Below are 13,977 nucleotides of genomic sequence, written 5' to 3'. Positions count from 1 at the left end.
AGCGCTGCACGTGACGCGTAAGTCACGCACGTGCCGCGGTTTTATTTCTCTTTTCCTCCTCTTCTTTATTCTCCCGATCTTCTTCTTCGTCTCCGATCACCGCCTCCCGCCGCCCCACACCAGCTCCCACACCGTCCCACCACCAACATTTCCCGCGGCCTTCCACTGCTCTCTGCGCCACCGCCCTTGTCCCACCGCCGCTGCCATCTCCGCTGCTTGCACCACCGCGCCGTGCGCCGCTCACGCCTCCTCCGTACCGCCGCTTGCCGCTGCTAGTTACTGCCGCACCGCCGCGCCGCCGGGTTGCTCTCACCGCCGCGCCGCCGCGTTGCCGTCGCCGCCGTCGACTGCTGCACCACCACTGTCAGCTCTGACAGCCTTCACCGCAGACCGCTCCAACCGTCCCTGCCAACAGTTGCTCCGACCACCACCACCGGACCCCGCAACGCCGTGACCATCTTCCCAGCATCATCTCAGCTTGAACATCTTCGGCAAGCACAGGCCTCAATCCGGTTTGGGTCAACTCTGTCCCCCCCCCCCCCCCCCCCCCCGCAGGTTAAATTTGTTCATTTAAGTTGGCATTAATTATCAAATTTTGTGCTTGGTGATTAAGTTCCATATATTCCAACACATACATCCACAAGACAACCAGAAACCCTAGTAGTCACATTTCCTTAATATTAACTGTGGAGCTAGATCAAATCGGGGAGACATATGTGGCTCCGTGACACCTTGCATAGTCCGAGAACTTGGTACTACTTGTTTGCAGCTACTTATTAGCCTGCGTCTTATATTAATTTTCAGTTTGCAATAACTATTTGCTAGGGAGTAGTTTTAGTTTATATTGAGCATCTACTTTGCAATTGTGAATTCATTTCATGCATTAGGTCTACTTAGGAACCTTTATAGTTGGTCGGCTCATACATTTTGTCATTCATTTTATGCATCTACGTAGTGGTCGTGTCGCATCTCATTCTGAGTCTCACCTAGACATGGATTCCAAAATCGAAGCTCTTTTAAAAGCCATCCACGATACTAATGCTCAAGTCCAAGCAAACAATGCCCAAATTCATGACCTAACCACAATGTCCACCCAGGTAAATGCCCGACTTGACTCAATAGAAGCTTCACTTCAACGGGTTACTGAATCCCAAAAAGTTAGTACTCCCCATTTACCGGGTCTTGATGAGGACGACACCCTAGAACAAATCCTAGAACAACAAGGTTCGGTTCGACAAGGGAACCTTGATAATAGGTCTATTCCAGGTCACCATTATGCCTTCCCTCGCCCTAGAGGACCTGGTCCCATTCCTCATGTTGATAGAGGTCACCGACATACCGTAGAACCTAGAGAGCCTCGTGACCCTGATGAAGATGTAATGCGAGGCATTAGGATTGAAGCCCCCACTTTTGATGGTCGTCTTGATCCGAAGGTCTTCTCCGATTGGCTACACGAAATGGATCACTTCTTTGAGTGGTACAATCTGTCGGAGGAAAAAAAGGTCCGATTCGCTAGAATGAAACTTCTTGGTCGAGCTAAGTTGTTTTGGCAAAACACCGAACAACTGTTAGCCAGGAGACATCAACCTGCTATTACCGATTGGGTAGAAATGAAAGAAAAATTAAAAGAAAAATACCTTCCATTAAGTTATCAATCTGACCTCTTAGATCGATGGAACAATTTAAGACAAGGTAGCCGCACAGCTACTGAATACATCGCCCAATTTGATGAATTTATGATGCGTAGTAATGTAGCTGAAGATGAACGTATGATCTTGAGCCGATTTCGACGAGGCCTAAATGATGAGCTTAGGAAAGAACTTGTCCTTCGTGAAGTGGCCACCTTAGACCAAGCATATAAATTTGTGCAAAACTACGAACAATTCTCCAAATCTATGTTTGCTAGGCGCCCTGACACCAGGCGTGTTCCCACTAGTGCCCAACCATCTGGACCCAAAACCCCAGTCGGTTCTGTCCCACCTAAACCCTTTTCTTCTCCACCTATCCAAAATCGAGATATTAAAGGCAAAGGAATTTTAGGTGAACCTCCAAAAACAAGTTCAAGAATTCAGTGCTTTAAATGCCAAGGGTTTGGTCATGTTGCCTCCCAATGTGCAAATCAGACCCTTGTTATTGATGCACATGAACAGAAGGATGACATAGATAATTTGGAGGAACAAATTTATGAGCCTAATTTAGATGATATTCAAGATGTCGAAGATGAACCCGAGGAAGAATCACACACTTTAGGTTGTATCCGACCTACTCCCCAGATAAATGCCCACGAACCTGACCGATCCACTATGAATGTAGTAAGGTGTGCAATTACCCAGCCTAAAGAGACTGATGACTGGAGACGAACCTCAATTTTTCACACTTACATTAAATGCGGCGAAAAAGATTGTAAAGTTATCATTGATAGCGGGAGCTGCATTAATGCGATATCTTCCAGTATTGTCGCCCGCTTGGGTCTGACTCCTGTGTCCCAACCTCAACCTTATAAGGTCTCCTGGATCGACATGTCGTCCATTCATATTAAGGAACAGTGTCTTGTATCTATTCAAATCCTCTCTTATTGTAATAACCCCAAATTTTTTTTTTATATATAAAAGGGATAGAATAGTCCTTTAAAATTGATATAAGGGGTAAAATTGGAAGGAATCAAAAGTTAATGGCATAACCGTAGATATGTTGAAGTGTTAGGGGCAAAATGGGAATTTAATAATATTAAAAAAAGGGTGAATAGTATCTTGATGTGATTTAATTGGAGGGTTTGAGCTGGCTTTTGGAATGAAACCGAGAGAAAGAGGGAGGGGGTTCTCAGGCGTGAAACAGAGGAAAGAAAGAAAGAAAGAAAGAAAAAGAGAAGAAGAAGAAGAAGAAAGAAGAAGAGGAAGAGGATTCGAGGAGGAAAGAGATCCCGGTTGCACTTCCAGCTGAAGGGAAAAACGTAGATCTCCTTCTCCTCTACGCAAGGACCTCGATTTCCAAAAAGAAAAAGGTAAATGTCCATCCCTATCTAGTCTTTTGATAACATTAGGCTATACAAAGGGTGAATATAGTCTAGAGGGGTCGGATAAGGGTTGTAGAGGCGGTTAAAAGAGGAAGAATCGGATTTTGACAAATTTTTCCGGCACTACGGAAAAAGTGTGTCGAAGTCCCAACTTCGGCAAATTATTTAGGGGGTCAAACGGCCTCCGATGATGATGCATGTTATCTCTTTGGAATCCCCTATGAGTGTAGAATGTTAGGTAAAAATTTCATCAAATCTGAAGTTTGGAAAGTGGATCAAACCCGGAATGAAGTAACCGGCTGTCGGTCCGGGTTACTGTTCATCCGGGTGGAAAATAAGGGATTTCATGCTATAATAGAGTATTAAGCCTAGATCAAGCTAAAAGGGACCTTGTACTCATGCAAGGGAATCCCTAGTATACATAAATGATGAGTTAATTAATAGAAAAAGAAAAAAAGAAAGAAAAGAAAAGATTTAGGGAACGGGGGAGTTGAATCAATTAAAGTTCCCTATATTATAAATGGCACGTAGATTATAGCCCTTGATACAGGACTAAATGGATTATAAATGCATGTCACAGTTGGGCAAGAAGTTAGGGAGCAAGAAGAAGAAGCCCCTACTGCCTACCATAAAGTTTTGGAGGCGTATCAGGGCTGTGCCAGATTGACAGGTGAGTGGGAGTTTGTACTTTGCACCATGAGCACATTCCTTATTCATTTTCATGAATGTTGCCAAGTGTGACTTGATTCCACTTGAGCATATTGATTGATATTGTAGTAGATTCCTCTATAATCTTGATTCTCCATGCTTGATTATTCTGTACATGCATTTGAGGGAACATTGAGAGGAATTACGAGGGGTTGATGAGTAATCAAATTGATTCCGAATTGTGAAATGATTTCTTTTGTAAATTGATTTCATTTCCTCTATTTTAAAGACTTGTGAGTCGTAGCTTGATTATACTCTTTTATGAGTAATTAAATTGATTCCAAATTGTGAAATAACTTCTTTTGTAAATTGATTTCATTTTCTCCATTTCAAAGATTTGTAGAGCCTTTTTAGTGGTATATTGAGTTGTATTGCACTTCCTTGACCCTCACTCCTAACCCTGATGCTAGTTTATGATTGGTCATGATCGAGTGAGTGGTAATCTTGATCATACTCCTTTTTAGTAGAGTATTGGGAGGGTGCATTATGGCATTTATGCATGGCTTGGCAGTATCTGCAGGACACCTATAGTCGATGGGGTTGAACATCGGCCTTTGTGCACATAGTAGCCTTCTGGGTGGGCGGAGCCCAGTCCCTTCCTAGGGGGGGACACGGCCCTAGGCGTAGGATCGGCCGGTCCTACGACTTATATTCTGCTTGCCGCCGGGCATAGTAAGACCCCGCGAGGTGCAGTATGGCTTTCCGCGGATGTAGAATTCCCGCGAGGTGCCGTTTAGTATGTAGATGTGAGATGGATTTCTGTTCTGGATACTGGCCGGCATTTACATGATTAGTGTGGTGTCTTATCCTGCATATGCATGTGACAGTAGGGAGTTGTTGCTGGTTCGCCTGGGGCGTAAAACCCACCTTCCGACAGCTGTCTAGCATTTACATTATCGATATGGTGTCTTATCCTGCATATGCATGTGACAGTAGGGAGTTGTTGCTGGTTCGCCTGGGGCGTAAAACCCACCTCCCGACAGCTGTTTAGTGATGATTTCAGCATATTGACACCTGATTTGTATGTTCCAGCATTATGATCTGTTGAGCATATTCATGAGTAGCATATATGTTTGCTTGATTATTCCATATATGCTTCAGATGAGTTGATATTGATTGAGGTGATATTGATGATTTATTCCATATTCTCTATGTTGAGTTCATGTTCATGTTGTTATTGATCTTGAGATTTCATCTCGAGCCATGATTATATTCTGTCTCATGTGCATAGTACTCTCTACTCCACTCACTGAGTATTTATATACTCACTCCCCAGTTTGGTGTTTTTGATTGCAGGGCAGGTATTGTATAGAGAAGAGCAGGGTTAGAGATTGCCTGCTAGCTGTGCCACTCCATAGTATAGTATAGTATAATGTAGATAGAGGTTTATACCCTTTTGGTGTATTATAAATCTTCTGTTGTATATAGTATATATTTACAGTCATAGATCCTGTTGTGGATATGGGTTTGACCATGGATAGAATGGGAACCAGATTTTTATACAGTTGAGTTATATGCCTGTGATGATGTATTGATATATATTGTCCAGGTTCGTTATGTGACGGATTATGTGATTGCTGCTCTGACAGGTAGTGTGTTGTATGTATTGAGATAATCCTGACAGGTCACTATAGGAAAAGTGATCATTTTGTGCATGCATCATGCCAAATTTTTCAAGATTTATTGATGATTGATAGGTAGTTGGGTTCTACGCGGTGGCTGGTGGCCTTATGCCTACCCGCACCCTAGGACCGTCGCGGCGGCCCGCCGGGAACGGGGCGGGGGTCGTGACAAAGCTTGGTATCAGAGCAAAGGTTAAGAAGAGTCCTGTCAGAGCAATAGGGTGAGTCAGGATTAAGTATAGGATTATACTATGGAGCATCGGGTTTTTCTGTATGTTAATTTATGAGTCATTTACAATTCAGTAAAATATATTATGACTCAGTGTGTAACGACCGCCCTCTCTTTTTGACCCTTTTAGAGACATATAAAGAATACCTCCAAGGAGAGGACCTGCTCGTCCTGGAAGGAGGATGGAGCCAGATATAGCATTGGATGCGGGTTCTGCACATGTCGAGCCCCAAAGAGAAAAATCTCCTCCTGCTGATAGATGGAGGGTTGATGATCAAGGAGAGGTAGGAAGTAGAGATGCATTGATGGAACAGTTACTGGCGGAGAATCAGGCTCTGAGGGAGCAGATTGCTCGGGGGAAATCTCCTGCCCCGTCAGTAGTATCTATCCCACCTCCTGTACCTGTGCCAAGAAGTTTGGCCAGGCGGGCTCTAGATGATGAGGGGATTACTGTACAGGAGTTTCTGAGGCTCAGAACCCCGGAGTTTAAGAGGGAAGAAGGTGAAGATCCTCAGAGATTTCTGGAGGAGACTGAAAAGATGATACGGAGACTGCCCTGTTCTGATGCAAGAGCTATAGAACTTGTAGGGCTTACAATGAAGGAAGATGCCTGGGACTGGTACCAGAGACAAGTGGAGGACAGATTGTACAGTAGGAATCCTCCAACCTGGGAAGAGTTCAGGCAAGCAGTGATGGATGAGTTCTTGTCTCCGGCTGAGAGGGAGAATCGGGCTCTTCAGTTTGAGAGGCTGAAGCAGATGCCCGAAATGAGCGTATCTGAGTACGCTCGTGAGTTCACTAGATTGGGGAAGTATGCTCCTTACATCATCCCCACTGAAGCTGCCAGGATAGAAAGATTCAGGCGGGGTCTGATTTTCCCGCTTTATAATGCAGTACTGGCAGTAGAGGTCCCCACCTTGTCTAGGCTAATTGATAAAGCAAAACAGTGGGAGACCAGAAACAAAGAGGAAAGAGCTGAAAGAGAACAGAGAAAAATGAGTATGGGGAAAGGGCAAAGCAGTAGAAATAGATCTGAGGGAGTAGATCTCTCGGAGGGCCCGACGGAGCAGTCTGTACGCTCAGCTCTACCTGCCCCACGTAAGAGGAAATGGAGGGAAAGAGGTCAATCACAAGATACTTTTCTGCCATCAGTACCTCGTCCTCCGGTCACTATGGCCAGAACGGAATCCAAGTTCCAATCATGGCCAGTATGTGGCATATGTGGGAAGCAGCACCCTGGCAGATGCAGAATGGGTCAGGAAGTGTGCTACAGATGTGGACAGCCGGGTCATTTTGTCAGAGAATGCCCGCAGGGTGCCACCCAGCAGTTTGTGTCTTTGGCATCCTATCCTTCTGTGCAGATGGACAGGCCTAGTAGTAGGGAGCCTGTAGGCAGAGGTAGAGGTCAAGCACAAACATCACAGCAGAGTGCTGGACCATCTCAGCCATCAGCTCCAGTAGGCAGAGGGCAAGGAAGGGTGTTCACGGTAAATCCACAGGAGGCACGGGCATCGAATGCAGCTATGACAGGTATACTCTTCATTGATAAGATTAAAGCTAGAGTGTTATTTGATTCTGAAGCTACCCATTCATTTGTATCCCCTTATTTTGCTAAAAAGTTAGCTAAGGATAAGATATTAATGCATATTCTCTTAGCTATTAGTACACCTGTAGGGGATAGTATAAAAGCAAAGTATGTGTATCCTACCTGTGTGGTAGAGATAGAAGGTAAAACACTTCTAATTGATTTGATTTCCAATACCACACCGAGCAGAATATGAAAAGCAGATACACTCACCCCTTTGAGTAATCAGGTAATTTACTCTTTTAAATTCGAGGACGAATTTTATATAAGGAGGGGAGGATGTAATAACCCCAAAATTTTTTTTTATATATAAAAAGGGATAGAATAGTCCTTTAAAATTGATATAAGGGGTAAAATTGGAAGGAATCAAAAGTTAATGGCATAACCGTAGATATGTTGAAGTGTTAGGGGCAAAATGGGAATTTAATAATATTAAAAAAAGGGTGAATAGTATCTTGATGTGATTTAATTGGAGGGTTTGAGCTGGCTTTTGGAATGAAACCGAGAGAAAGAGGGAGGGGGTTCTCAGGCGTGAAACAGAGGAAAGAAAGAAAGAAAGAAAGAAAAAGAGAAGAAGAAGAAGAAGAAAGAAGAAGAGGAAGAGGATTCGAGGAGGAAAGAGATCCCGGTTGCACTTCCAGCTGAAGGGAAAAACGTAGATCTCCTTCTCCTCTACGCAAGGACCTCGATTTCCAAAAAGAAAAAGATAAATGTCCATCCCTATCTAGTCTTTTGATAACATTAGGCTATACAAAGGGTGAATATAGTCTAGAGGGGTCGGATAAGGGTTGTAGAGGCGGTTAAAAGAGGAAGAATCGGATTTTGACAAATTTTTCCGGCACTACGGAAAAACTGTGTCGAAGTTCCAACTTCGGCGAATTATTTAGGGGGTCAAACGGCCTCCGATGATGATGCATGTTATCTCTTTGGAATCCCCTATGAGTGTAGAATGTTAGGTAAAAATTTCATCAAATCTGGAGTTTGGAAAGTGGATCAAACCCGGGATGAAGTAACCGGCTGTCGGTCCGGGTTACTGTTCATCCGGGTGGAAAATAAGGGATTTCATGCTATAATAGAGTATTAAGCCTAGATCAAGCTAAAAGGGACCTTGTACTCATGCAAGGGAATCCCTAGTATACATAAATGATGAGTTAATTAATAGAAAAAGAAAAAAAGAAAGAAAAGAAAAGATTTAGGGAACGGGGGAGTTGAATCAATTAAAGTTCCCTATATTATAAATGGCACGTAGATTATAGCCCTTGATACAAGACTAAATGTATTATAAATGCATGTCACAGTTGGGCAAGAAGTTAGGGAGCAAGAAGAAGAATCCCCTACTGCCTACCATAAAGTTTTGGAGGCGTATCAGGGCTGTGCCAGATTGACAGGTGAGTGGGAGTTTGTACTTTGCACCATGAGCACATTCCTTATTCATTTTCATGAATGTTGCCAAGTGTGACTTGATTCCACTTGAGCATATTGATTGATATTGTAGTAGATTCCTCTATAATCTTGATTCTCCATGCTTGATTATTCTGTACATGCATTTGAGGGAACATTGAGAGGAATTACGAGGGGTTGATGAGTAATCAAATTGATTCCGAATTGTGAAATGATTTCTTTTGTAAATTGATTTCATTTCCTCTATTTTAAAGACTTGTGAGTCGTAGCTTGATTATACTCTTTTATGAGTAATTAAATTGATTCCAAATTATGAAATAACTTCTTTTGTAAATTGATTTCATTTCCTCCATTTCAAAGATTTGTAGAGCCTTTTTAGTGGTATATTGAGTTGTATTGCACTTCCTTGACCCTCACTCCTAACCCTGATGTTAGTTTATGATTGGGTCATGATCGAGTGAGTGGTAATCTTGATCATACTCCTTTTTAGTAGAGTATTGGAAGGGTGCATTATGGCATTTATGCATGGCTTGGCAGTATCTGCAGGACACCTATAGTCGATGGGGTTGAACATCGGCCTTTGTGCACATAGTAGCCTTCTGGGTGGGCGGAGCCCAGTCCCTTCCTAGGGGGGACACGGCCCTAGGCGTAGGATCGGCCGGTCCTACGACTTATATTCTGCTTGCCGCCGGGCATAGTAAGACCCCGCGAGGTGCAGTATGGCTTTCCGCGGATGTAGAATTCCCGCGAGGTGCCGTTTAGTATGTAGATGTGAGATGGATTTCTGTTCTGGATACTGGCCGGCATTTACATGATTAGTGTGGTGTCTTATCCTGCATATGCATGTGACAGTAGGGAGTTGTTGCTGGTTCGCCTGGGGCGTAAAACCCACCTTCCGACAGCTGTCTAGCATTTACATTATCGACATGGTGTCTTATCCTGCATATGCATGTGACAGTAGGGAGTTGTTGCTGGTTCGCCTGGGGCGTAAAACCCACCTCCCGACAGCTGTCTAGTGATGATTTCAGCATATTGACACCTGATTTGTATGTTCCAGCATTATGATCTGTTGAGCATATTCATGAGTAGCATATATGTTTGCTTGATTATTCCATATATGCTTCAGATAAGTTGATATTGATTGAGGTGATATTGATGATTTATTCCATATTCTCTATGTTGAGTTCATGTTCATGTTGTTATTGATCTTGAGATTTCATCTCGAGCCATGATTATATTCTGTCTCATGTGCATAGTACTCTCTACTCCACTCACTGAGTATTTATATACTCACTCCCCAGTTTGGTGTTTTTGATTGCAGGGCAGATATTGTATAGAGAAGAGCAGGGTTAGAGATTGCCTGCTAGCTGTGCCGCTCCATAGTATAGTATAGTATAATGTAGATAGAGGTTTATACCCTTTTGGTGTATTATAAACCTTCTGTTGTATATAGTATATATTTACAGTCATAGATCCTGTTGTGGATATGGGTTTGACCATGGATAGAATGGGAAACAGATTTTTATACAGTTGAGTTATATGCCTGTGATGATGTATTGATATATATTGTCCAGGTTCGTTATGTGACGGATTATGTGATTGCTGCTCTGACAGGTAGTGTGTTGTATGTATTGAGATAATCCTGACAGGTCACTATAGGAAAAGTGATCATTTTGTGCATGCATCATGCCAAATTTTTCAAGATTTATTGATGATTGATAGGTAGTTGGGTTCTACGCGGTGGCTGGTGGCCTTATGCCTACCCGCACCCTAGGACCGTCGCGGCGGCCCGCCGGGAACGGGGCGGGGGTCGTGACACTTATAAAGACACTGTCTGGTGTGACGTACTCCCAATGGACGTAGGTCATCTGATATTAGGTAGGCCTTGGTTGTTCGATCTCGATGTCACCATCTACGGTCGAACTAACTCTTGCTCCTTTGTATTCCAGGGCAAAAAGATTAAGCTTAATCCTTTACGGCCCAAAACGCTAAATAAGAGTACAGACAAGAGTAAATCAAAGGGGAAGGAACTGCATATCCTTAACCCCACAGAATTTGAGAGGAACGTCTTTAAGGACTCTCCGGTGTTTGCCCTGCTAGTTAAAGAACTTCAGCCACATCTTAAAAGCACATTATCGGCTGAATCCCTCGCTATTCTCGAGGAGTTCAAAGAAGTTTTTCCTGAAGACCTTCCAAATCATTTACCCCCTTTGCGTGATATTCAGCATGCCATTGATCTAGTCCCGGGAGCTACCCTTCCTAACTTGCCCCATTATCGGATGAACCCTTCTGATCATGCAGAGCTCCTAAAGCAAATTAACGAGCTTCTACAAAAGGGATTTATTCGAGAGAGTCTAAGTCCTTGTGTCGTACCTGCCCTTCTTACTCCAAAAAAAGATGGGACTTGGCGAATGTGTGTAGACAGTCGGGCTATTAATAGAATCACGGTCAAATACCGTTTTCCTATTTCCCGGCTCGACGATATGCTGGATATGATGGCAGGTGCCACGATTTTCTCCAAGATTGACTTAAAAAGTGGCTACCATCAAATCCGGATTCGTCCAGGAGATGAATGGAAGACAGCCTTCAAGACAAAAGATGGCCTCTATGAATGGCTGGTAATGCCTTTCGGCCTCTCGAACGCTCCAAGTACATTTATGCGAGTGATGACTCAAGTACTCCGGCCTTTTATGGGCAAATTTTTAGTCGTGTACTTTGACGATATCCTTATTTATAGTCAAACTAAGGAGCAACATTTAGGCCATTTAAGGCAAGTTTGTACGACTTTACGCAACGAGAGCCTCTATGCTAACATTAAGAAGTGTTCATTTTTTACTACTCACGTAAACTTCTTAGGGTATATAGTCTCCTCTGAGGGCTTATCTGCTGACCCTGCGAAAATCATCGCAATTGTTGAATGGCCTGAACCTAAGAATATTACTGACATCCGTAGTTTTCACGGCCTGGCCACATTTTACCGTCGTTTCATTAAGGGCTTCAGCACACTTATGTCACCTATCACAGATTGCCTTAAGCGAGGTGATTTTCAGTGGACACGCGCAGCTGCTAACGCATTTAGTGCCATAAAGCAAAGAATGACGGAGGCGCCAGTTATGCGGCTCCCTGATTTTAGCAAAGTTTTTGAGGTGGAATGTGATGCATCTGGCTTAGGAATAGGTGGTGTGCTTAGTCAAGAACGTCATCCTATCGCCTATTTTAGTGAAAAGCTGAACGAGGCTAGACAAAGATATTCCACATATGACAAGAAATTTTTTGCCATAGTCCAGGCACTACGGTATTGGCGACATTATCTCCTTCCTAATGAATTTGTTCTCTATTCTGACCATGAAGCACTTCGTTTTCTTAATTCCCAGAAAAAACTTAATCATCGACATGCCAAGTGGGTTCAATTCCTCCAGGATTACACTTTTGTCCTTAAGCATATGTCAGGTGCCGCGAACAAAGCTGCTGATGCGTTAAGTCGTCGAGTAACTCTGTTGTCCGCCATGTCTGTTTCCATCACCGGTTTTGACAGACTTAAGCTCGATTACTTGTCTTGCCCAGATTTTGGCCAACTCTATAATGCCCTCGCTGATGGACAAGGACCTTTGATTGATGGTGTTTATCTTCAAGACGGGTACTTGTTCAAAGCTTCCAAGCTCTGCATTCCGCGAACTTCTGTGCGCGATTTCTTGATATGGGAAGTACATGCCGGCGGTCTCGCTGGACATTTTGGCCGTGATAAGACCATAGAAGAAGTTGAACGTCAGTTTTTTTGGCCAAGTTTGAAACGGGATGTTGCTAAGATTGTGGGACAGTGTCGCACGTGTCAACTAGCTAAGCACAAAAAATAAAATACTGGCCTCTACACTCCGTTACCTATCCCAGATCGCCCTTGGCTTGACCTTAGTATGGACTTCGTGCTCGGCCTTCCTCGCACGTTTCGGAAACATGATTCCATTTTTGTGGTTGTGGATCGTTTTTCTAAAATGGCCCACTTCCTCCCTTGTTCCAAGACTTCTGATGCCTCTCGAGTAGCCAAGATATTTTTTGATGAGATTGTTAAGTTATACGGTCTACCGAAAACTATTGTATCCGATAGGGATGTCCGCTTCATGAGCTATTTTTGGAAAACCTTGTGGCATCTGGTTGGCACCAAACTTAGATTTTCTACTGCTTATCATCCTCAAACCGATGGTCAAACCGAAGTCGTCAACCGAAGTCTAGGTAACCTTCTGCGAAGTCTAGTAGGGGATCACAATCGTAACTGGGATTCTATTCTGCCTGTCGCCCAATTTGCATATAATTCGTCGGTCAATAGGTCTATCGGGATGAGTCCATTTGAAGTGGTCCATGGTTATAAAGCTCGCAAACCTGTAGATCTCCTACCTATGTCCACCCATATTCGCATTTCTGAGTCTGCACATGCATTTGCACAATACATTCATAATCTGCATTAGGAAATTAGCAAGCGCATTCATATGAGTAATGCTCAATATAAGCTACAGGCTGATTCTCATAAGCGAGATAAACAATTTCAAACTGGGGATTATGTTATGATACGTATTCGGCCTGAGCGGTTTCCATCTGGAACCGTCAAGAAACTGCAGGCTCGTAGTGCTGGGCCCTTTCGGGTATTGCAACGAGTGGGTACTAATACTTACGTTCTTGATCTTCCCTCTGATTTTGGTATTAGCTCCACTTTTAATATTGAGGATTTGGTTGCTTACAAGGGCCCCCTTTCTATTCCTACTGATCCTTTCGCTCAGCCTTCACTTGAGCTTGATGATACTCCTATTCTTGATTCCATACCATCTCCGTCCACTCTAGCTTTACCACCAGCACAAAAAGAACATATTGATGCCATTTTAGATGAGCAGACTGTTTCTACCAAAGATGGGGGTGTTCAGCGTTTCCTGGTTCGTTGGCGAGGACGCCCGGAGTCTGATACTACATGGATTACTCGTGCGGAGTTGCAGCGCGTTGACCCAGATCTTTTGGAGTACTACCAGAGTCATTCGTCGGGGTCGACTTCTTCTTACCCGGGGGGAGTTGGTGCGGACACGAGTACTGGACTGATTATTTTGCAGGATCATGGTTGTCGCAGGAAGACGGTCCAGCCACTTTCGTTGTGGCTGGATTGATTGATGTCATTTTTATTATTTATTTTATGTGGGTAGGATTAGTTTGCATATTATCTTTTGAGGGCCTCTTTCGAATTGTTTTCTTTATAGGGACTTATTTGTTATTTGGTGGCCCTACATATATAGGGCATGCATTTGCTTAATTTTTTAATGAATGAATTCCAGAAAAATTAGCCTTCTTCTTCTTCCTCCTCCTCTCCTCTTTCTTCTTCTTCCCCTCTTCTTCTCCTCTTTCACGCTGCCTACCATCTTTTACATCCGTCCTGCATCAATTA

General features: G+C 43.5%; 1 protein-coding gene across 1 annotated transcript; it reads left to right on the top strand.

Annotated features, from left to right (window-relative positions):
- The first annotated feature begins 992 nt into the window (after nucleotides 1-992).
- Nucleotides 993-13,702, top strand: LOC148714768 (uncharacterized). The gene is made up of 3 exons (XM_088714664.2): nucleotides 993-2,552; nucleotides 10,508-12,367; nucleotides 13,019-13,702. Exons 1-3 carry the CDS (start codon nucleotides 993-995, stop codon nucleotides 13,700-13,702), a joined length of 4,104 nt encoding a protein of 1,367 aa, XP_088570790.2.
- The last annotated feature ends 275 nt before the right edge of the window (nucleotides 13,703-13,977 follow it).

The sequence above is a fragment of the Phoenix dactylifera genome, chromosome 2, assembly GCF_051530095.1.
Source record: "Phoenix dactylifera cultivar Ajwa chromosome 2, Ajwa_hap1_PhDact_Kaust_v1.1, whole genome shotgun sequence".
In the NCBI taxonomy this organism is placed as follows: Eukaryota; Viridiplantae; Streptophyta; class Magnoliopsida; order Arecales; family Arecaceae; genus Phoenix; species Phoenix dactylifera.
This window is presented reverse-complemented; position numbering and strand designations above follow the sequence as displayed.